The 24660-nt window shown below is 38.1% G+C and overlaps 1 protein-coding gene across 2 annotated transcripts; it reads right to left on the bottom strand.

Annotated features, from left to right (window-relative positions):
* Positions 1-1108: 1108 nt before the first annotated feature.
* Positions 1109-24066, bottom strand: LOC135631785 (uncharacterized). 2 transcript variants are annotated; one of them, XM_065139666.1, is made up of 12 exons: positions 23469-24066; positions 22770-22953; positions 22611-22679; positions 22417-22515; positions 4405-4484; positions 3515-4319; positions 2711-3396; positions 2000-2084; positions 1872-1923; positions 1717-1766; positions 1596-1643; positions 1109-1514 (listed from the first exon to the last, which is right to left on the bottom strand). In XM_065139666.1, exons 1-12 carry the CDS (start codon positions 23696-23698, stop codon positions 1338-1340), a joined length of 2565 nt encoding a protein of 854 aa, XP_064995738.1. In that variant the 5' UTR covers positions 23699-24066; the 3' UTR covers positions 1109-1337. The 2 variants fall into 2 exon arrangements, with proteins under 2 accessions (XP_064995738.1, XP_064995737.1); XM_065139665.1 differs by having other exon boundaries at positions 23439-24066.
* Positions 24067-24660: the final 594 nt, after the last annotated feature.

The following is a 24660-nucleotide window of genomic DNA, read 5'->3' on the forward strand; positions in this document are numbered from 1 at the left end:
CCGTAGGCTATTAAGTTTGTTACGTTGTTTCAGAGTGATGATGTAATTGAATCTTTAGTAGATCGACTTGCGTGAACTCTGATGGAACCACCAGGTTTTGCAGGTAGAATCTCTAAGTGGAAAAATAAGACAACAATATAAACTTAGTTACACTAATCTTCATAAGATTCATAAATCTTATGGGGACAAAAATTACCTAATGCCAAATCTGAAGCATCCTATTTTGCCATTCTGATGCTTCTAAGAACATCAATGTGTCATACTAGCAATTTTTGCAATAAAAAAGACTCAAAAATTGATCCAAGAATGCTGAAACCTTGAAAGACTGAAAAGAAAAATCAGCCGCAATTTTTTTTCCATTTAAAATCAAATTATTTAAAATTTTCACACAATACACTACCCACGAAAAATAAATCTACACAACTCAAAAACTCACGAAAAATAAATCTACACAACCCAAAAACACAACTATTTGCGTCCTAGGATTCAAGATGAAAACAGTCTGCACAATCTACATACACAAAACCCCTTTACCATGAAATCTCACAAATCCACTTGAAAATCAACAATGTTAATGAAAATCAATGCTAAATAAGTGAAAACGGGAAAAAGACAAACTAGGGTTATAAGTGAAAAGAAGATGAACCTGAGAGATTCTTCAAGAGATTCAATCAACTCAGAAGACTGCAGAAAGATGATTTAAGGAGAGAGGAGCCGACAGATAATAATTAAATGACCTCTTACCTCTTTACTCCTTGAATTGGCAAAACCTTCTAATTTAATTCTCTTAACTAGCCTAAAACTCTCAACCAAATTGGACCAACCCCAAACTTCAATAAGGTGGAAAACAGATGCACCTCATAAAAAATATGAATGCTCTGGGGGCAGAACCAAAAACAGAGGCATTGTTTAGGAAGCAGTAATAAGCACAAGCGTTTTTGGGATACTTGCCTTCTTTAATATAATATTCCATGACTTCTTATTTGGCTATTTTAACTTCTAACGGTATTGTATTATTCTCTATATACACCAAATTTAGGCACCACTTCTAGTAAATTCTGGAACACAACATTTCACTGAATCAATGTTTCAGTTTCCAGGATCAAGATGAGAAGCTTAACTGGTACTACATATAACACAGATTAAGGTTTTATACAATAATAACTAAGATTGTGAGACCTACAGCAGGATGGCCCACCAAAAACAAGAATGAAATAGTCAGCATTTACTGCTGTAAGACATTAAAAAACTATTTACGATTTATTAATTTTATATTGAGACAGAATGAAACGACTCCAACATACCCATGTATTGCCCTAATATGCCAATACCGAAGCTCAAACAAGCTGCACAATGGCTGTGACCCGTAAAGCTCCAGCATGGAGAAGATCAGCCAGCTCATCAAATAGTAATGCAGTGCGCCAACCCCATCCTTTCGGAGCTTTAGGCAGTAATGTCCCTGCTTGCTTAAAGCTTCCAAACACCATGACTTCCCTCTTTGAGGGGCATATTAACTGCAATAAATAACCATAGCATGATCTGGTCTTTTTTTTCTTCACACAAGTGAAATAGATAAGAGTATACACTAAAGCTACCTGATATCGAGCTGTGACCTTCTCACGAGAGTCGACATACATATGCACCTGCAAAAGAGAAGAACAAGAAAAAGATGGCTACCAAGTCTAAAGCTCTATCTTTTGCCCCAGAAAAACTGACCTTTCTGAGAGAATCTGTAAGCTCAGCCTTCCGTCGGTGGAGAAACAATCCTGAATAGTAGAGGATCCATGTTAATCCGAGTTAATACCATTTAATTATGTCTCTCTGATACCAATATATTTTAGAATGAACCAATTGGTTGATGGAAAGTTTACCAAGTGTGCGGCGTCCTTGAGGATCCTCATCGTTGAAAGCCTGGACACTTACCTATAACAATGTAACCTTCCTTAGAAATTACATGGCAAGGATACTTCTAGAGATAACAAAATGTAAAGGCATGTACCTTCCACAGAGACCCAGCATAAAATACTTCAGAAGAGTGCTTCACTTGACCATCACCAAGTCTGTCAACATCTTCAAATTCTACCCTGACAATTAAGTTGACAGATTGTCAACAAGGGGAAAAAATAATTATCAAATTGTATAGACAATCATTAAGAAAATGTTAATTTTGAAAATTGAGAATGAAATTAATGTCATGCAAAAATAGTCTGATGATACTATGTTATTATTTTCCAGATAGGAAATAATCATTTGCAACACCAAGATATTTGGTTGGGATTTGAAATCTTGAGCAGTCCAATAAACAGCAAAGAAATGCATTGAGAGCAGACTACACGGGTAATATTCCATGGGCCTAATAGCAGAACTGTATCTTAAAGTTGCCTAGTGTTAGGAAGTGACATCAAGTTCAAGCCAATCCTATTGGTTTCTGAAAAACTATGGACCATAACTGTACCCTATGAACACATAAGGGTTTCTTTGTCCAAATTAGAGAATAGGTTACACTTAAGATCAGAACCACACAGGGACATAGAAGTCAACATCCTCTAAATAAAAGGGTTATCAGTTACTTTGATGTCACTGCATAAATCAGATGCACTGCAGTTTGAAGCAACAATGGATTGTATGCAACAAGGAACTATCTAATGTACTAGTGATTTTAAACAATCCAGATAAATCATCAAATTAAGGAGAATAGTTGAGTGTTAACCCAAAGCGAAATGGAGGAAAATGGCGTAATGGAGTTTTTAGGTCCAAGGATATCGATGAGCCCTCACAACTTTCCCATTCAAGTCCAAGAGTCTGCTCCCGCGATTCTAACATCTGTGACGAAATGCCACATGCACCAGGGTGAGATCCTGCAGCAGCAAACCTGTTCTGTATTTCTGCTTCACACATTCTTCCTCTTTGTTCTGCATGGATATGAACAAGATTGTTTCCTTGGACAAGACCAACTAAAGCTGTTAAACCATCACTTGGTACATCACCATTCAAATCAATTCGTGCTTCTGATTCATCATTGCCAAGTGTCTGCTGTGGATTTCTATTGCCAAGTACTGTCGGAACACGAGAAAATACATAACGTGTTGGAGGCCAAGCTGCACCATGCTCATATGTTGTTCCTCGCCCAATGCCTGCAAGCCCATCAATTGTTCCCCTCACAGGGACACGAACAGGCCCAAATAAGCCACTTCCATCACCCTGGGCATTTGCAAGGTATATATTTCCGTTGGTGCTAGAACTATTGTTTCGGTCATGTTCTTGCCTGTAATAACCAACTGGACCTCCTCCATGTGAATATCCATAAGCCTGTCTACAAGCACATGCACTGCTTGTCAAGCAACAGTTTTTGCAAGCATCAGCCACAATTGCTTGAACCCTGTGACACAGGAGCATCTGAAATGATAGACACAGATCTTAGACATCATATCCCATAACATCTATAGGTAGCAATCAAAAAAAGAATGAAAACTGTTATTAATAGGAACAATGGTGAAAGTTTATAGCTACTGACTTGCAGCCAAAGGCCATCATTTACAGCTTTGCAGGGAAATCCCAAGTCTTCTAGTTGCCTTCTAACACTTAAAAGTGCCTCAAAGGACATGTTACAGTAGAGAAGAGAACCCCCTTCAAATATTTTCATGAAGGCATCAAACTCTTCATCACGTAAAGAGGAGACCTCAGCATTTGTGACCTGTCTCCTACCTACTACTCGGCCACCCCATATGGGCACATTGGACCTACCCCAGTCATTCCGTGCTGTCTCATTACCAGTTAGGCTCATCAAGGACTCTCTTGATTGGTCCCTAGCAAGCCAAAGATTATTATTTAAATTGTAACAAGGGCTTTCCCCGGATGGTCCTTCCATAGCAATCTCCTTTCTGGCAGTTTCAACACTATTCCCCATGTCCATATATGAACAGGATGGCCTTGTTGAATTCATATCAGCTAAAGATGTAGGGGAGGCAGGTTGCCTCAATTTGGAGTACCTTGAATCCTGCACTGGGTTAGAGCCACTGTTTTGTCTCACTTGTACTTGTTTAGAAGAAGGTAACACTGTGTGGAAATCTACTACATAATCTGCCAACTCAACCAATATATTATGAGCAGCTTTATGTCCTTCTAAATTTCCTTGTATGTTCAATTGTTGTAATTCAGACTCCGTTGGTTGTTTACTGCAGCTACTATCAATCAAGTTCTTAGCCCTGTGTCCAGCAGAATCTGTAGAACCTGTCTCAATACTGGAGCTTCTTTGTGTGGAATGTTCTGTCTCTGATATGGCACCTCTTGCAAGTAGTGTGTATAGTGCCAGTTCAAACCTTGGTATTAGATAATAATAACAAGCCTTAGGCTAAACTTACGTCAATTATGAAAGACGATTGCAGGGAATAGAATGTGATGTACCGTTTCTCCTCATTAGGTATCCACAGTTCATCAGATGTAAGCAGCGCATGCAGAGTTTGTAAAGAAAGTTTAGGTAGCACCTATTTGAAGATGTCATTTATGAACCAAAATTAGATCATGTAGCTAGATAAGAAAACATTGCATAATACAAACATGAAAAAGCAAGTAAGAGAACCAGCACATGACAACATATTGACACCAAGACACAGGCATGCGAGAATATACCACAAATACTAGGAAGAAAAGTGGGGAGAAAAAGCAGCACTATTGATAAATTGATTAAAATTGAATGAATATTATTCTAGAACAGTGATTTCAATAGACGCTCGGACACTTGCCTAGGCGCTCGGGCGAGGCGAGGCGAGGCCCGAGCGCCTCGCTTTATATCCGGGCGCCTCGCTTCAAAGAGGCGTCACCTAGGCGCTTGCCCGAGCCCAAGTGCCGAGCGCTTCGAGCAAGCGCCTAGGTTAAACCAAGCGACTCAACCAGATTTTTAGGTCAGGTTGGTCTCCGATGCTTTAGTTGGTTCAATCGAACCAACTAAATCACCGATATCAGGCTCCCTCACGCGATTTCCCCGACTTCCCCAACCCTAACACTCGCGATTTTACCGCTGAGATTTCTTCTCTGTTGTCGCTGCTCTCTACTGTCGCTGCCACTGTCGCTACTCTCTGTTGTCGCTGCTCGCCGCTGCCACAATCGCTGCTCACCGCTGTTGTCGTCGCTCGCCGCTGCTGTCGCCGCTCTCGCTCCCGCTGCCACTCGCAGCTCCCGCTCCCACTCCTGCTGTCGCTAGCCACTCCCGCTATCGCCGCTGCTTGCCGCTGCCACACTCGCCGCTCCCGCTATGGCTGTCGCCGCTCCCGTTGTCGCTCGCCGCCCCCGCTACCGCTCACAGCTCTCGCTCCCACTCCCGCTATCGCTCGCCGCTCCCACTGTCGCTACCACTTGCTGCTCCCGCTATGGCTGTCGCGTGCTATCGTTGTCTTTGCCTCAGCGGCCTCGGTCTTCTCACACTCTTCTCACTATACTGTTAACAATATATTAACAGTATACTGCTAACTGTATACTAATAATAGTATTTTTATTTATTAGATTAATAATATATTATTTGAATTTTAATACTATTAATTTTTATTTATTTAATAGTATATTTTTTATTTAAAAAATAAAAAAAATACTATTATGATTTATTTATTTATTATGATTTTATACCCGATTTTCTTAATTTAATAGCATATTTTTATTTAAATAATTATATATATTAATTATATTATATATTTTTATATTTTAGTGCCTCGCTTCGCTCGAGCGAGCGCCTAACGCCTCGGGAGTTTTTGGACCTTGGTACCTTTTGGCGCCTAGCGCTTTTTAAATCGCTGTTCTAAAACAATATGCTATTGGACTATGACCACAAGTAATATCCTTCTTTGCAATATCTGATGTTGACAACTCTTCTTTTGAGGTTGGTCCACAAAAACTGATCACCTTTCAGAACATCCCAGAGTAGCTAGAACTACATAGACAAGCAAGGGCAAAATATAGTGATCTATGTGCATTAAAACCTGATCAAGACTTATACTATCATAACCTTGCAAATCTTATGACCAGTACGAGTCCCACACATGGTGCAATAGGCTAGGCTATCCTCAAGTCATGCTGCCTTGTATAAGGCCCACACATGTTATCATATTCTTACCTTTAAGCAAGTAAACCAGTTGAACTAAACTTTTGTGATTTTTGCCATTACCCATCTTTGGATATCTATACAAAAAACAAAGCTTTTGTAGCTCAGCTGCATACTGCATAGAATGTATCTCTTTTCCATGTTAATTATGCATTACATTGTAATTTCAATGACCGCTTGGGTGGTGACATTTCAATTATTTGTTCATTACATTTGATTCCAATTATATTGCTCCAACTCTGGTTATGGAAAATGAAGCAAATAATGCAATCACATTGTCCACATAAATTTTTTAAAACTACATTTATAATAACAGACCCATATACACTTTATTTCTCACTGAAATATGATGAGAACCCATGATTTCATCTATTAATTATCATATATGATTGTTCAATCAGAAGTTTGGTGGTCATGGGATAATAAAAGTAAACCACCAAAATTGAAAATATTGGCAATCCTACAAAGAGGAAAGAACAAACTGTTCTGAACCAAGATAAGTTTTCAAGCCTCCAAGGGGTACCAAAAAGTGACTTCAATCTCTTATCTATGTAGTTCAAGCAACTATGACATTCACTAGCATAGCTAGTGTTGAAGGCAATTTTTTTCAGAAAAGAATCGATATCAATGTGATGTATGAAATCTCAACTTATCAAAAAGTGGAGGCTGATATCAACATGAGATTTTGGTAGTGTTATCTTTTTCTGAGATTTGGCGATCTTGTCTCATCTCCATCAGAGATACAATTCTGGTACTTTCTTGGAAAGTCTGACTTACTAAGTCAAGGTGTTTTGCTCTCAGCAAGGGGATAAAATAAGAACAAGAAAAGAGGGCAGATGGTATCAGAAACTTGGTGAGAGAAGAGAAAAGTACACGACAGAAAGATCATACCAGAGGAAGAGGAGGAAACAATGACAAGTAAATGGATGCTTGTCATCCTCTTCTTCCCTTCTTCCTCATCCCCTGTCTCCATCTCCATTTATCGGTCCTTGAGCAAGGTTTACTTGCCTAGTTGTAATGTGTAGAAGTATAGACATGCCTTGACCAAAAAATCCTAAACTACTATGGTCACTCCTAAGATGTCTAGCTTATACAAAGAAATTTATCTCTAATCTTTCTATTTACAATGCATCCTTCCTCTAAATCAAGAATGCACCATTTGTTTGGGACAAACCATTTAAAATGCTTTTGAAAGCATTAAGTAGTATACATTTGTATCCAATTGGAACTGGTAACTAATACCAACATGGAAGCATTGAAAAACTCATATAAGCAAAAAATCTCAGATATCCTTGATCATGAGACATATAATTGTCACTATAAATAAGAACCATGATGCCAACAGTAGTAATTAGTATTGACATAATAGAACTAAGTAGATCGATCAAGTATCTGGACTGTAAGGAAAAATCATTATTGATGGTCCAAGACCATAGATATTGATAGATAGAACTTCCATGTCTTTGTTGAATAGATAAATTGGCTGAAAACCACATAAATATACTTAACAGTAAAACACTAGGAAAATCTACACCACCCCCCAGTGCTTGCATTCATGAGCTTCAGAATATCCAGATTTGCCAATCACCTTAAGATTGATCAGTAATATTTCATTACCTATGGTCCAAGGGCCAATGGTAAATAGCAGAAGCCTTTTAAAAGACATCGTCAAAGCTCCCTATAAAAGATAGTCAACAATAAATAAAAGGAATTGGCACCAAAAGCTTTGAGAAGCTCTTTGGGTTTATAGAGCAACCTATCAAACACCAACACAATCTACAACATATTCATCCTAAATCTTACTTACGGGCCTAAATGTAAATTTTATATTTTTGAGCAAGGTTCGCCATACCGATGTGTACCGCCCGGTACGGGCGGTACGTACCGGTCCGAGAGGCGACCGGTACGCGGACCGCCCTCTACCGGGCGGTACACCAAAAAAAGCCTGTATCGGGCGGTAACGGTCGAAATTTCGACCGTTACCGCCCGGTACCATTCGGTAACGGTCGATTTCGACCGTTACCGCCCGATACCACTCGGTAACGGTCGAAATCGACCGTTACCACACTGTAGCAGTGCTACAGTGCTCCAACGGTCAAATTGACCGTTGTAGCCATTTCTCCTCCTATTTAAACTAATCTTCTCTCCCCTATTTCATTATACACTCTTAAACTCTCTCTTAAACATTTCTTTTCTCTCATAAACTCTATAAAACAACGATTTGTGAATTCAATCGAGGTAAATTTGGGAAGATTAAGAGGAAGAACTTTCTAATCAAGAGGAATGAGTCAAACTGCTCGAGGAACTACCGATACCCAACGGTCACACTCGTCCGCCCAACGTGCAAAGGCAAAGGGGAAGGCAATAGCATCAGTTGCATCGTTGGAAAGAATCGAGTCGGGCGACGAGACACCTTCACAATCACATTCTCTTTCTCGTTCGGTCCAGAGACATGACAGCAACACGGACAGCAGTGCCTCAACAGATGATGGCGGTGATACCGGGCAGTCGTTGGTCTCGTCTGCACAACTTGAGAGTGGTGAATGGACTGAGGAGCAATATTTTACACATGCCACTCAAGATTCAGATCATGGAACTCGACAAGGTACTGGTCAAGTTTATGCGCGGAAGGGAAAGGAGAAGGGGAAGGGGAAGGCAGTGGATGAATATGAACAAATGCGACAGAGCATACATGATATAGACACAGAAAGAGACTCATCGTATTCACAGCCATCGTATTATGAAGAATCATATGAGCAACAACAGTATGGTGATAGTTGGTCATCCTTCTCTGAGCAACAACATGATACAGAACAACACCAATATATGCCTCAAGAGCTGCCTCGGACAAATATGATTTATGACGATCAATCTACGATCAGTACCACATTGATGCATCAATGGCATACGGTGTATCAATACACTATGTCATGGGATCAATTTCATGATTGGGTCCAACAAACGTATCATATTGATATGTATCGGATCGAGGACCCCGATCCACCACCCGTGGAGGCTCGTCGTTCGTTTTGGTGGTAGAATTAACAATCAGGTATATCTAGATATATGATTATTTAATTCATTTGAATTTTAGAGTTTATATTGTAACAAAATAGTCTAACAATTCAACTGATTTTTCTATAGATATTTCAATCTATAACGAGCTGAAATACGAACCTCGAGCAAGACTACCTCAAAGCCCAAAAAAGATATGTGATGTTATTTTTACCAAATTTACATTGATTTTGCTAAACTTATATTATTACTATATTTATTTGTAACTTGAAAACTCTATCCTAACTTTTTTTTTAATTTTCAGGTATTTTCGGAGGGAAAAATCAGTGAAATCAGGTGTACCGAGCGGTACACCTCGGTATACCGCTCGGTACGCCGTACCGTACCGTACCGAGCCAGCGTCGAAACGCCGGTACGGTACGGTTCGGCGAACCTTGTTTTTGAGGACTTCTATGCAAAACAAATCCTAGGGTTTTGAAGACCTAATATATAATATCCTCTTAGGGGTTGTCTCCACCCCACTTGAGAGGAACTAAACCCTGGAAGGATCATGCATTTGCGACCGAGAAGACTAGGAGATCAAGTTCTTAGTTGCATGGATTGATCTAAGTAAACTTTCGAATCCTTATATTCTATCTTGTTAATGGAGCATGAGGATCATATGATCTACTACAGCTTGATGATCTTCATCTTATTTAATGAATCAAAGAGTCAAAGAATTTTCTGGTTGAATTATATTATAGATGAGATATTTGGATGTATTGCATTCATGAACCATGATTCAAGTTTTTCTTTACTTATCTTTACCAAGAGTTAAGATTTATAATTACTGGATTGTAAGATAAATTCCAAGTTTACATAATAGATTTAAGAGATGAGACTGAACAAAATAATAAAATAAAATAAAAGAGTGCTGCAGCATATGGCAAGGCTGTCAGCGCTCAGCAAAACCCCCTTTGGTGGGGGAGGGGGATGGGGGGATGAGGGATCTCAAATTAGGCTTGCTGCAGCAGCATTGAGAGGATGTGAGTTGCTGCAGCATAGAGAGAGAACTGAGTGAAGAAGAGAGAGTGGGAAGCAAAGGACATAGGAGAAAGTAAGGGTGGTGCACAGGAGAGCGTGCAGCCATGCAATGAACAGAAGAGAAAGGCTTAGAGAAGAAAAAAAAAAATTGTTACAAAATATTTGAAGGATTAATAGCAGTGATTTAAAAAGGCGCTCGGGCGCTCGCCTAGGCGCTCGGGCGAGGCGAGGCGAGGCCCGAGCACCTCGCTTCACTTCCAGGCGGCGTGCTTCAAAGAGGCACCGCTTGGGCGCTCGCCCGAGCCCAGGCGCTGGGCGCTTCGGGCAAGCGCTTGGGTAAAACCAGGCGACCGAACTAGCGTTTTAGGTCTGGTTCGATCTCCGATGTTTTAGTTGGTTCAATTGAACCAACTAAAGCACCGATATCAGCTGTCGCTGCCCAACCTTAACCCTACTCGTTGCCACTGCTCCCGCTCCCGCTCCCGCTGCCACTGTCAGTGTCGCTGCTCACCGCTGCCGTTGCTCGCCACTATCGCCGCTCCCGCTGCCGTTGCCTCCTTACACTCCCGCTTCCACTCCCGCTACCGCTGCCACTTCCTCTTTTCTCAGTCAGCACCCCCTTACTCTCCTCTTCCTTCTTCTCCTTATGTATTATGTTAACAGTATACAGTATATTGTTAACAGTATACTAATAATAGTATTTGTATTTATTAGATTAATAATATATTATTTTGATTTTGTATCTTAGATTTTCTTAATTTAATAACATATTTTTATTTAAAATTTTAAATAATTATATTTATTAATTATATTATATATTTTTATATTTTAGCACCTCGCTTCGTTCGGGCGAGCGCCTAGCGCCTCGGGCGTTTTTGGACCTTGGCGCCTAGTACTTTTTAAATCACTGATTAATAGGAAGGATGCACATGACTTATGAGGTTTAGTTCTTGGTGATGTTAATCATATTAGCAATTTAGAATTTCACACTTGTACATGATTATTAACTGGTCCTCCTTATGTTATTTAGGAATGGAAGAAGGATCTTAGTCATTGTGTTATCTTGATTTTCTACAACTAAGGTAAGTATTCGAATGACTCCGTCTAGCCTCTTTTCGAAGTAATGACATATATAATAGTCACTTATATGGTTTTTGGTTGGTTTATAAAATATTTTATTATTCAGAAAGAATCACATACATATTATGTGTTTGCAATATGTGAAAAAAACATATGCCTTAGAAATATTATTTGAAGTAATTATTGGCCTGCAAATTATTTTATGGTTTCAAATATTACAAACTCCTTTACAAAATCATTTCTGAAAAATACTAAATGATTCTGTGAGATGTTTTATAAAGAACTATATAAATGTTTGACATGATATATGATGTCTTAGTTGTCTATTTATTATGGCTATGATCTGGACCCTACCAATGCGGGTTAAACATGGGTATTTATTAATTTCTTTTGGGCTCTAATAAAAGGATAAATGTGTTACCTACATCATGGGGTCAAACATGATTCTCCACCTTGTCATTGGTATATAGCGTGGCTATAGCCATCATTGCTAAAACGACATTTGTTATAATCTATGCTCTTAGCTATGTATATATTGTCCTTTGAAAAAATAATAATAACAATAGCATTAAAGATAAGTTACTCTGAAAATGTTATTTAAATCTTATGTGTTGAAGGTGTAAGACTTCTTTGCAAGATATATGAAGTTATGTTATGACTCTGTGGAAAACAAAAAAAAAGTTTGATGCCCTTTCTTTTGTTTAAAGGTAAATGATTGGTTGCAAAATTATTTTAAAGTTTTAATAAAAGCATCCTTTTTATATATCAATTTTGTTAGTGTGCAAGTTGAAACTTACTAGGCTATGGATTGCTCATACCTATGGTTTTAATTTTTTTTCAAATACTAAGGAGTAGATCACACATGGACTAGCTTAGAAGATCAATGTATGTGTCTCAGTGTAGTCAAAAGCACTAAGCGCCAAAAGGCATCATGGTCCCAAAATACTCGAGGTGTTAGGTACTCCCATAGGCACTCGCTCGAGCAAAGCAAGACGCTCCCAAATATTATAATTTAAAAATTATATATCATTATTAATAAAAATAAACTAAAACTAAAATAACACATCAAACTTGCATTCATTTATAGTACCAAACTACATTGTCCATATTCAATAACAAAATAAAACAAGATGTGCAACTTTCACTACAACAATAGCAATAATAATCAACATTTTACTTACTACAGCAAAGGCGACAGCTGCTGTTCACTACAGCAGGCAGCTGCGGTTCTCAACTAATCCAGTGCAGCGATTTCAATAGGCGCTCGGGCGAGGCGAGGCGAGGCGAGGCGAGGCGAGGCCCAAGCACCTCGCTTCATGTCCAGGCGTCTCGCTTCAAAGAGGCGCCGCCTCGCCTCGCCCGAGCGCCTCGCTTCATGTCCAGGCATCTAGCTTCAAAGAGGCGCCACTTGGGCGCTCGCCCGAGCCTAGGTGTCAAGCACTCTACGAGCGCCCGGGTTAAACCAGGTGACCGAACCAATGTTTTATGTCTGGTTTGGTCTCCGATGCTTTAGTTGGTTCAATCAAACCAATTAAAACACTGATATCAGCCTCCCAGCATCCCTCTCGTGACTTCCCCAACCCTAACCCTGCTCGCGATTCTATCGCTGCCATTTCCTCTCTACTGCCACTGCCTCTCTCCGTTGTCATTGCTTCTCTTTGCTATCGTTGCTCTCCGATGCCATTGCCACTGTCGCTGCTTATTGTTGTCACTGCTCGCCGCCGCTCGCCACTCCCGCTCCTGCTGTCGCTGCTCACTGCTATCGCTGCTGCTTCTCTCAATCAGCAGCCTCAGTCTTACTGTTACACTGTGCCCCCGCTACCACTACCGCTGCTCGCCACTATCGTCGCTCCCACTCCCGTTGCCACTACTGTTACTCTTACTCCCTCTTCTCACATCGACTCGATAGTATACTGTTAACAGTATATTAAAAGTATACTCTTAACTGTATATTAGTAACAATATTTTTTTATTTATTAGATTAATAATATATTATTTTAATTTTAATACTGCTAATTTTTATTTATTTGAAATTATTGTTTTTGTTTTGAATTTTTGGATTTTTTGTTAATGTGATATTATGATTTTGTAAGATTTTTTAATTTAATATCATATTTTTATTTAAATAATTATATTTATTAATTATATTATATATTTTTATATTTTAGCGCCTCGCTTCGCTCGGATGAGCGTTTAGCGCCTCGAGAGTTTTTGGACCTTGGCGTCTTTTAGGGCCTAATACTTTTTAAATCACTAATCTAGTGCATAATGATGTGCAACTTTACATGCACAAAGTTGTATCTTATGCATGCACAGTACCTCCTAATGTTGTTGGAACAACATCAGGTGTCCAATGAATTCATACAACCTAATGCATAGACCCACATTATATGGGAATGCTCAAATGATATTACCACTAAAAGCTTTCCACCCAATCAACAATAAGCAACAAGCACTCATTGCATGCATACTAGATTCTTGTAAAACCAAATTCCAAACCGATTACCATTGATCGGATAGAAAACATAACCTCTAAAAGTTTCATAGAAAAAATTCCAAAACTACTCGAGCATAAAAACATCCAAAGAAACAATTCCAAATACTCCAAATTTGACACATCAAAAATGAGGGAAGAGCAAGGAACGTAGGACGGTAGGATGGCAGCGGTGAATGGGGAAGAGAGGGAAGTGGGAAGAGCGAGTGGGGAAGGGCGGGGGAGACGAGGGGCTGTGGTGAACGTAGGAGGGTTGCAACGGTGAACTTAGGAGGGCTGTGGTGAACAAGGCAGAGGTAGGAGTGAGGAGAGAGGAGGGAGATATATCTAGAGGGAGGGGAAGACACTACCTTAGTCGTCGAAGGAAGACCCACCGCTGTTGCTAGAGGAAGACGTCGTGACTGTCGCTGGAGGAAGACACCGCCACTACTAGTGTCATTCGTCGATGGGAGTAACTCCACCGTTGTGAGAAACGTAGTGAGGAAAGGACTTCAGCGTTAGGGCACTCGCAGGTGGTGGTATCTACGATAAATACCTAGTTCAATCACACCATATGAGTATTTTGGTTCAATTCAGGCTTGACCTAGCCTGAGTTGAACCAAGCGAGCATCCGACCCTCCCAACACCTAGGCCTATGCGAGCGCTTAGGCCATGCTTGAGTCAAGTTAAATTTTCTATGTAAATATACAATTAAGGCTAGGCAAGCTTGATGCTCTTGATGAATTAAGGCTAGCTTAGCTGCAGATAAAAAACTTCGAACTACATCGACCTCAAATATTTGAAGCTTACAAGAAGCTAACTTAGGGCCACACCTTTGAAAAGGGAGAATTGGTCCTTCTAATAAAATGTGGAATCATTGCAAATGAAAATATAAGGGGAAATTTTGATCCAATTTGGAAAGATCGTTATATCATTGAGGTCTATGAAAAAGGGGCCTATAAATTGGTAGACATGCATGGAAACCATCCAATACTTCCTATGATTGGTTGCTTACTAAAAGTATAATATGCATAAAGAACTGCCATAAAAAGAAAAGATTGAGGACATATAACATTCTAAAGTTAGATGAGCAAAAAATGTGCCATCTTCTAACCTCATGAAAATTCAGAATAACATTAGGGGTAATAATGTCAAATCCCAAGTCTCGTTTATGGGTCAACCCCACGTGCATAATTGAGTCTTGCTGCAAAGAAACTCTTGAGGTTCCACAGGAAAAAGTTAGGTACATTGTGATTTGTGAAAGAAAACCCACTTGGACCTTATCACATCGTAAGGTTAACAAATCCAATACAATTCTTGATATGTATGCCAACAGATGTTAAGGCCTTTAGATTCCCCTCCATTAATTATATATTATGCATGAAGTAAAGTCCAAAATCTTATGCTATGGTATATGGTCAAGTATACCTCAAAGTATTCTTATTACGAGTAGTTTTACAAGAAAAAAATGAGCCTTAGGAGCCTAGATAGCCATCTAGGTGTTATATATAAGGAATTTACTGTAAATTAAAAAAAAGTAAAAGGAATGAAAGGGAACAATTATGGAACTGCTTGCAGTTTAAAAAAACTCAGTTTAATGTGCTGTCATGGTTCAAAAAGTCATAACTCTTCAGGATACCTAAATGGGTCTTTTAGCATCCTTTCAATATCTATATAAACTCCTCTATATTGAAGAGTAAAACACAAGAAATTCTAGTGCAAACAAAGAACTGAATTTTTCTTTCTCTTTATTTTCTGGTTAAGTTATGATTCTTCAAGTAATCAAGAAGTGCAGTCTTGATTATTTCGGTTAATAGGCATTGTATCCTGGAGATAGAATTTTCGTGAAACCATTTGCATCATAGTGGAGAAATCATTTATCTTGAAAACAGTTTCCTAGAAACGCCTTGTCTAATTCTGTTTTACTCAAGTTTTACTTAGATCTGTGTCTTTACTACAACAATTTCAAGATAGATAAGTCACAATGGATTCTGCATTAATCAAGGCACAGATTCATGATGTGGAAAGGCTTGAATGGTTTAGTGGTGCAAAGTACAAATGCTGGATTTATAAAAATCTTCTAATTGTTGACAATCGCCAAGGTGGCTTATGTGGACGTGGATCAAACTGAATAACAGAAGAAGAAAACTTTGGACTGCACTTAAACGCAGGTATGTTAATGAAGATGCTGGTAATAAATCTTTTTTGATCAACAAGCACATAGTTTATAAAACGAATAATTCAAAGCCTGCTATGAAATGTGCTGATGCTGGAGAACCAATCTCTGAATCATTTCCAAGTGTCTACCATCATTGGGAAACTTCCAACTTCATGGAAGGAATATCAAAATAAGTTGAAACATGAGAAAAAAATCTGTTTATCTAGATGAGTTGTTACAACACATTCAGATTGAGGCAGAAGCAAGAAGAAGATACGTTTTAACTAATTGTAATAAAAATGATGGTATTCATAATGTTGACGCGTCAGCATCAAAGGCTCCAAAGGGGAAGCAAGGGTCTTTAAAAAAAAGGAAGCATTCTTCATTCCAAAAGAATGAAAATAAAAATGATAACAAGAAGAGCAAGTTTGGCCCCTGTTTTGTTTGTGGAAAACCTGGACATACAGCCAAGGTTTGTTGTTTTTGGAAAGGAATTAACAAGGAAGAAACTAATCTGGTAGAAAGTGATTTTTTGTTGTCCTTACTGAAGTTTGTATGGTCAATTCCGATGAAAATTGGTGGCTGGATTCCGGAGTAACATGTCATGTAATTCATTATAAGAATCTATTTGAAACTTATTAAGTGTTGAATGGTTCTAAAACTGTCTATATGGGAAATTCATCTACTAGTGCAGTTTTAGGCAAGGGAACACCACGACTCTCTCTTACTTCTGGTAAAGTGTTTACTCTTTGAGATGTCTATCACATTCCTAGCATGAGGAAGAGTCTTGTATCAATTAATAGGCTTGATGAAAATGGTTTTAAGATTACCATAGCATCACAAAAAGTTATTATCTCTAAAAAAGGAACTTTTGCTGGGAAAGGCTATGTAAAAGCTAATATGTACTTGTTGAAAATTAATGATAATATTACCAGTTCAATTTACATTGTTGAGCATGATTCTTAGTCTCTTTGGCATTACAGACTAGGACATATTGGTATAAATGCAACGCATGATGTCTTATGATTTAGTTCCTAAGCAAGATTCGCAATTTCGGTCCGTAATGTTGTACCGACCAATAGTTGATACAGTACATACCGAGGTGTACCAACGGTACGTTGGGACATACCAATGGTACACCCAAAAAAGCATCGAAAATAGCTCCAAAAATACCTAAAAAATAGAAAATAAAAAGTTAGATTAGGATTTTTAAGTTAAAAATAAATATAAATTTAATATAATATTAGCAAAAATAATCTAAATTAAGAAAGAATAATGACACATCTTTTTCGGGCTTTAGGGAATAGCTTTGTTGTACGTTCCAAACCATCCTTCTGTTAATATTGAATTATCTACAAAGAAATGATTTGAATTGTTAGATTATGGTACGTTACGAACCATCCTCGTCGAGTTTCATGATTTGAATCTTAGGTGACATGTGACCATCAACTCCCCTGCGTTGTCGCCATCATCAATTGAGGCATTGTTGTCCACATCGCAGCCATGTCTCTGGATTGAGCGGGTTGAATGCGATTGAGAAGGTGTTTCGTCGCCTGACTCAATTCTTTCCAACAGTGTGGCTGATGCTACTGCCTTCCCCTTTATCTTTGTCTTTGCATACTAGGCGTACGACTGTCACAGTTAGGTGTCTCGAGTTCCTCGAACAGTCTAACTCGAAGTTATTTGGCTCTTCCGCCACGTTCTAACCGAGGGGAATCTTCCTCTTAATCCTCCCAAATTTGATCCAATCCTCGAATCGTAACCTTGTTTAGGAGAGTGAAAATCTGAGAATGAGAGTAAGACGTGAGTGAGAATAAGTTTAAGAGACTTGAGGAGATTGAGAGAGTAATGAGTTGAAAGAGGGGGGAAACCCTTTCCTATGGTTCAAACAATTAATTTGACCGTTTGAAATAGGGTGATCTCAGCCCTTGAACGATAACGATTGGATTTCGACCATTATTGCCCGGTACAGACCCCATATCGCCTGATACGGGGTCAAACTATGGTACTGCTCGGTAGAGGGCGATCTGCATACCGGTCCCCTATCAGACCAGTACGTACCGCCCATACCAAGCGATACAAGTCGGTACGGCAAACCCTGTTCCAAGTCTAAGAATATTCTATCAATGAATACTTGTGTATGTTGTGCACAATCTAAGATAACTAAACCCTCTTTTAAATTTGTTACTAGAACATCATCCTTGCTAGAACTTATTCATACTAATGTTTGTGAGAACAAGGAAAGTCTAACTAGAGGAGGAAAATATTATTTTGTTACATTTATTGATGACTTTTCAAATTTTACGTATGTCTATTTGTTAAGAACAAAGGATGAGGTTTTTGATAAATTCAAAATCTTTATGGAAGAAATTGAAAATAAAAGCAGCAAAAAGATTAATAGAATAAGATCTGATAGAGGAGGAGAATATCTCTCAAAAGAGATGATTTCATTTTGTGAACAAAATGGTATCATCTGAGAACTTTCTACACCTAACACTCCATCTCAAAATGGAGTACCAAAAAGAAAAAATAGATCTTTGCTAGAAATGGTTAGTGTTATGATAATTCATGCTAAATTACCTAAGAGTTATTGGGGAGAAGCACTTCTTACTGCATGTAATATATTTATTTGAAATAAGAAACCTAGTATTAATTATTTTAAAGTGTGGGGTTATATTGCATATGCTTTAGATGCTGCTTTGAAAAGATCTAAGTTAGGAAGTTAAACTGTTAAATCTATTTTCTTGGGTTATTCTGTGCATAGTGAAGTAAATAGATTTTTGAGTCTTTGTTCAAATAGAGTATTTGAGTATTTGAATCTGCACATGCTATTTTCTTTGAACACTTAACAATTAAAGATGCAGACAAGTTAGAATTAGAAAAGGATTTATCAAATGAGTTAAATTCGTATTCTGATCATGCTTCTAGTTCTAATACTGATGTATATCTATTTCTGTTGATCATAATAATTTGCATGATATGGATATGATTAATAATATTGTGAGAAGAAATGATGAACCTAATCTAAAGAGACAAAAGATGTAGAATTGAAAAGAATTTTGGTCCTGATATGAATACATTATCTTATAGAAGAGGATCCTAAATCTTTTCAAGAAGCAATGTCTTTACCGAATGCTAATATGTGGAAAAGGGCAATGGATGATGAGATTAAATCTATACATGATAACATTACATGGACCCTAGTAGAACTTCCTCCAAACACTAAACCTATTAGTTGCAAGTGTGTTTTGAGAAAGAAACTCAAAACTGATGGAACAATTGATAAATATAAAGCAAAATTAGTACCTAAAGGTTTTAGTCAAAAAGAGGAAGTCAATTATTTTGAAACTTTTTCTCCCGTAACAAAATTTACATCCATTAGAATTATGTTTGTCATTGCATCTAGGTATAATCTTGAAGTGCATCAAATGGGTGTAAAAACTGCATTTTTAAATGGTGACTTTGAAAAAGAAATTTACATCAACCAACATGAAGGTTATATTGTTAAAGGTCATGAGAATAAAGTATGTAAATTGAATAAATCATTTAAAAACTTAAACAAGCACCTAGACAATGGTATAAGAAATTTAAAAAGGAAATTAAGAAATTTGGTTTAAGAGCAGTAAAGTAGAAAGTTGTGTATTTACTAAAGTCACTGCAGAATATAAAGTACTCATTACTTTTTATGTTGATGACTTGCTTATTTTTGGTACTAATATAAATTAAATAGATAAAACTAAGAGAATCTTGAGACAAGCTTTTGACATGAAGGACTTACGTCCTGTCGATGTCATATTGGGGATCAAGGCTCTCGAAAGAGGAAGGGAATTTGTTTTAACACAATCTCACTATATAGAAAAGACGTTAAGAAAGTTCAATCATTTTGATTGTCAACCTTGTAAAACACACCCTCATGTAAAACTAGTTCAAAACAAGGGAACAGCAATAATTAAGGAGAATATGCCAAGATTATTGGAAGCATCATGTACGTTATGAATCACACAAGACCAGATCTTGCATGTGCAATCGGCATATTGAGCACATTCACTAGTAACCCAAGTGAACAGCATTGGAAAGGGTTAAGTAGAGTATTGAGATACTTGAAAAATAGTATAAATTATGGATTGCATTACAAATGTACAACTTCTGTACTTGAGTGTTACAGTGATGCAAATTGAGCATCCAATAGATCAAACTCTAGATCTACTAGTGGTTGGTTGTTCACTTTAGGTGGAACAATTGTTGCTTGGTCATCCAAGAAACAAAATTGTGTTACTTTATCTTCCATGGAATCAGAGTATATTGCAATGTCAATTGCAAGTAAAGAGATTGTTTGGTTTAAGAGAATCTTAAGAAGTATTCCTTATTAAATCTACCTAGTAACACTGTATTGTGACAACCAAGCTGCAATCCAAAATACAAAGAACAAAAGGATAACAGATAGAAGTAAATATATTGCTATAACTTTGTTCAGAGACTTGTGAAAAAAGGAAAGTTAGTGTTATAATACTTGCCACCGAAACAAATACTAGCATACCCTTTGACAAAGCCTTTATTAGGCGATAAAATTACTAAAAATATGAGAGGTATAAGACTGTTATCAATAAAAGAAATATCCTGATTGAAACCAACTCTATTTCTATAATATCACTCGATAGTGGAAATCAAGTTACAAGAGTTTAAAAGGCAATTTATTCAGAGATATTTGAGAAATGGAAACGATGATACATATCAAATGCATTGTTTAAGAAATAGTGGGGGGTATACTATTTTGTTAAAGTCCTATATCTGGTTAATGCACTATTTACCACAACAAAAGGTTGGACAATAAAGTCCTTAATAGACATAGCTATGTAGAGTGAGTTGTAGGCACTTTTGATGAGTCTACCTTTGCCAGTAGAGAAGAGGTTCTTTCTTACGGATCACACCGGTAAGACCCCACGAGTACTAGCTAAGCCAGGATTCAATGCAAGGCCCATTAAAGTGCTGCCATATGTAGACTTCAGAACTCATATATAGTGTGAATATGGTTCCTTATGTCCCATTTTCAATCCAAAGTTTAAGATTAGTCTACTTATGGATATACAAACATTATATACATCCCAGAGTTTACATTTTGATTTGTAATTTTATGATTATATTTTTATTATATGTAAATTAATGGGGGATTGTTATATATAAGGAATTTACTATAAATAAAAAAAGAAAAAGGAATAAAAGGGAATAATTATGGAAACTGCTTGCCATTTAAAAAAACTCAGTTTAATGTGTTATAATGGTTCAAAAAGTCATAACTCTTCAGGATAATTGAAAGGGTCTTTTAGCATCCTTTCAATGTATATATAAACTCCTCTATATTGAAGAGTAAAACATAAGAAAATTCTAGTGCAAACAAAGTACTGAATTTTTCTTTCTCTTTATTTTCTAGTTGAGTTATGATTCTTCAAGTAATCAAGAAGTCTTGATTATTTCGGGTAATAGGCATTGTATCCTGGAGATAGAATTTCCATGAAGTCATCTGCATCGTAGTGGGAAAATTATCTATCTTGAAGACAGTTTCCTAGAAACGCCTTGCCTAATTCTATTTTATTCAAGTTTTACTCAGATCTGTGTCTTTAATACAACACTAGGTTCCTCTATCTAGGCACTCTGAGAGATTGCTTGGGCTTTGTGCATAGAATGTGCTAAGAGTCTAGGAGGTAAGCATAGCTAAATGGCCTAGGTAGACCACCTAAACAACTACTTACAACAACATAGGACTATGTAGTGATAATTACTACATAACTTGAATCTTTGATCAGAATCAAATTATGAGATAAAAAATAAATCCATACTCCACTGCTTAAGTTTTATTTTTCGTTACCATTGAGGGATTCTTGTAACATATAATAGAAAATAGAAACTAATAATTAAGGTTCACTCTATAATAAAATGACAAACATACAAAATTGCTCTTCAGTTGGCCTCTCATTTGCTAGGCCCATCTATCTCAATCTAATATAATCATGAAACTAAGGGAACAAAGATCTAATACAAATTAGTTTTATCCTTTTATGTTAAACCACCCAATGCCACCAAGAAACACTTGTAGTATAAAAAAAGATTATGTGGGTTTCTTCTTTTTCTTTATCCCTTTTAATCAGTTCTCTACTTGGTTCTCATATATGCATTTGCTGTAAAAGATCTCCTTGGTCCTGTTCATCAAATAGTTAATGGAGAAATAATAGGACTACACACAAGCAGGTGAAGCTAAAGAAAGAATACTTGTAGAGGACATCATTCAGCAAACTCAAGAAAGTTCATCTTAAATCCATTTTTTAGCCAAATACAACAGTTTCAAGATTTAGATCCTAGAAACCTACTTCTGAACCATCTTGATTGAAAATGTAAAGAACGGTTCCTTATATCTACCAACCTAATTACCTTTGTAGGATAGGTATCAAAAGATATCTATAAATTTTTATATGCCCGTAGAAGAGTTGGATATAAAATGTTAGCCACAAGAAGAGCAAACAGCAGAACACGTATGATGCACAGTAAAGAGTATGTATTAAACTAAAACCATCTGTTCCTAACCTCTATCAATTCCTTGGTGGCACTTTGACAAAGGTATCCCCAGCATGCATTACTAACACGCTCTCCATGCATACCATAGTCATGGCTCTCTGCAAAGACCTGACTCACAGAGAATGCAATTTAAAATTGGATGAAATCGGAATCTGGTTTCATTAGAAGAAGGAAACTCAAATACAGTAGGGTTCAGAACTCACCTGGTATGCTAAAAAGTTTGAAGTTGAAAGTTCAGAAATGATAAAATCTGTGCAAATGGCACAAAGATCCTGAAAGTAAAGCCACATAAATCTCAAAGGAAAAAAAAATAAAATAAAAACTAGGGAGATTCAAACCCACAGAATGATACTTCACAGAACCTGTAGGTCTAAAAAAGAAGCAACTGCAAGAACACGGAAAGCATTGCTGTCATCAAGCTTCGGATAATGCCCGTAGAGATATGCTAAACCGACTGCAATTGCATCTGGATCAACATTAGCATCATCAATATTCAAGACCACAGTAGGCTCACCAGCTTCCTTCCAAGGACCATGAAGCATATTCCTACATGAGATCAGGTCAGTGCAACAAGAAAGAGGAAAGAAAATCACAGCATGTAGTGAGCAAATTATAGCTCCAGATGTTATCAAGGAATCCATAAGGTTATTGACAATAAAGATCATCATTTCATATTCTTCTTAACAACCAAGAGATTGATCGGTTAAAATACCTGTGGATTCAAAGTAGCAAGTTCAGAAATAAGCATAATCAGTTACATGACCATTAAGCTGCACAATTGACCTACGTGTTGCTCTCAAATTACGAGAGGAAGAAGCTATAATCAATATAATTTATGTATGCTAAAGGAATACCAAGTTGCATATGATCAAACCAAGAGAAACCTACAAATAAATGCAATAAAAAATTGCAGAAAAAGACTCTCCCAACTAGTATGTTAATTTCCAAAAAAACCCATATATTTTCTTCCTGCCGCACTCGAAGTCCCATAAATCAAGAAACGCCTATTCTACAATGGAACAAAATTGCACCTGAAATAAGAACTACGGGAAAGAATTAACCGGTGGAGTCGGTAGGTGGAGCCCATCGCCTGCACCACTACATCGGAGAATGCACCCGAATTGAACCCCTCCATCTGGATGTGGTCACAGAGGGAAGCAAGGTTACAATCCAAAGCGCGAAGCTCCCCACTGCTCCGATCATTATCAGGCGGTTGGGACTGGAGGCGGGCCAGCGGCGGAGACGGCGGCTGTTGGGATGGCTGCGTGGACGGCGGCGGGACAATGGCCATCTCGGAGGGCGGAAACCGTGGAGGAGGCAACTCGGCCTAGAGCAAACCGGCGGAGGGGCACCGTCGATCGCAACCAAGCCGCCTGCCGCTGCAACCGCCTAATCTTGTGGAGAGATGGGAAGAGCCATTGAGGCGATCTCTATCTGTGCCTCTGATTAGGGTTTCGAGTGCCGGGGAGGGAAGGGCGGGGTTTTATTTGGATTAGGGAAGAGAGATCGGATTTTCACATGGAGACGGAAAGAAAAGGATGGAGGGTTGCCAAAAGGGTCGAAAAAGAGAAACTTTTGGTCTTATAGTATTGTTGTTGACAATGGATCGTGATCCTAACTTGGAGTGGCTTGAACGCCAAGACTGTGCGAAGATACGGGTGTGAGAGCATTGTGAGAGCATTCATTCTTCCATATGGGAGCTCTTACACATATCTATCCTTACATATCTTGGAAATAGCATATTTACCCAAAACTTTTGATATGTCGTACCAAAAATATTAAGATCTTTCCAGCATGTTCACATGTACCTCTCTAATTAATAATTTTCTAACTACAATTAGTATTAGATAATTGTGATTGTATATGTGGCCCATTCTCACATTGTCATCAGTCGAACTGAGATTTGATAGTGATCCTTTACATCGTGGCACGATGAGTTGGCACGGTTTGGTTCGATCCCGGGTGCACAAGATTATCCACCTCTGGTAGGTCGGGTTTGAGCTCTGGCTTCTGAGTCAGAGGCTCCCTAGGGCTGATTGCCTACTCCTTAGGCTCCGATCCCTACACACAGGTCGGGGTCGAGAAGGGGCTCCCAACTTTGATCCCTCCGAAGATCTTGTTAATGTTGAGTAGCCAGAGAGGAACCTCTTTTCTCTGACCCCTCGAGGGGTTTTTATCTTCCCCTCAAGGGGACCGATCGTACCTGGGCTATTTATTACCGTCGGCGCTGTACTCGATTTAGCACCATCCCAA

This window comes from Musa acuminata, chromosome BXJ3-2 (assembly GCF_036884655.1).
Source record: "Musa acuminata AAA Group cultivar baxijiao chromosome BXJ3-2, Cavendish_Baxijiao_AAA, whole genome shotgun sequence".
Classification (NCBI taxonomy): domain Eukaryota; kingdom Viridiplantae; phylum Streptophyta; class Magnoliopsida; order Zingiberales; family Musaceae; genus Musa; species Musa acuminata.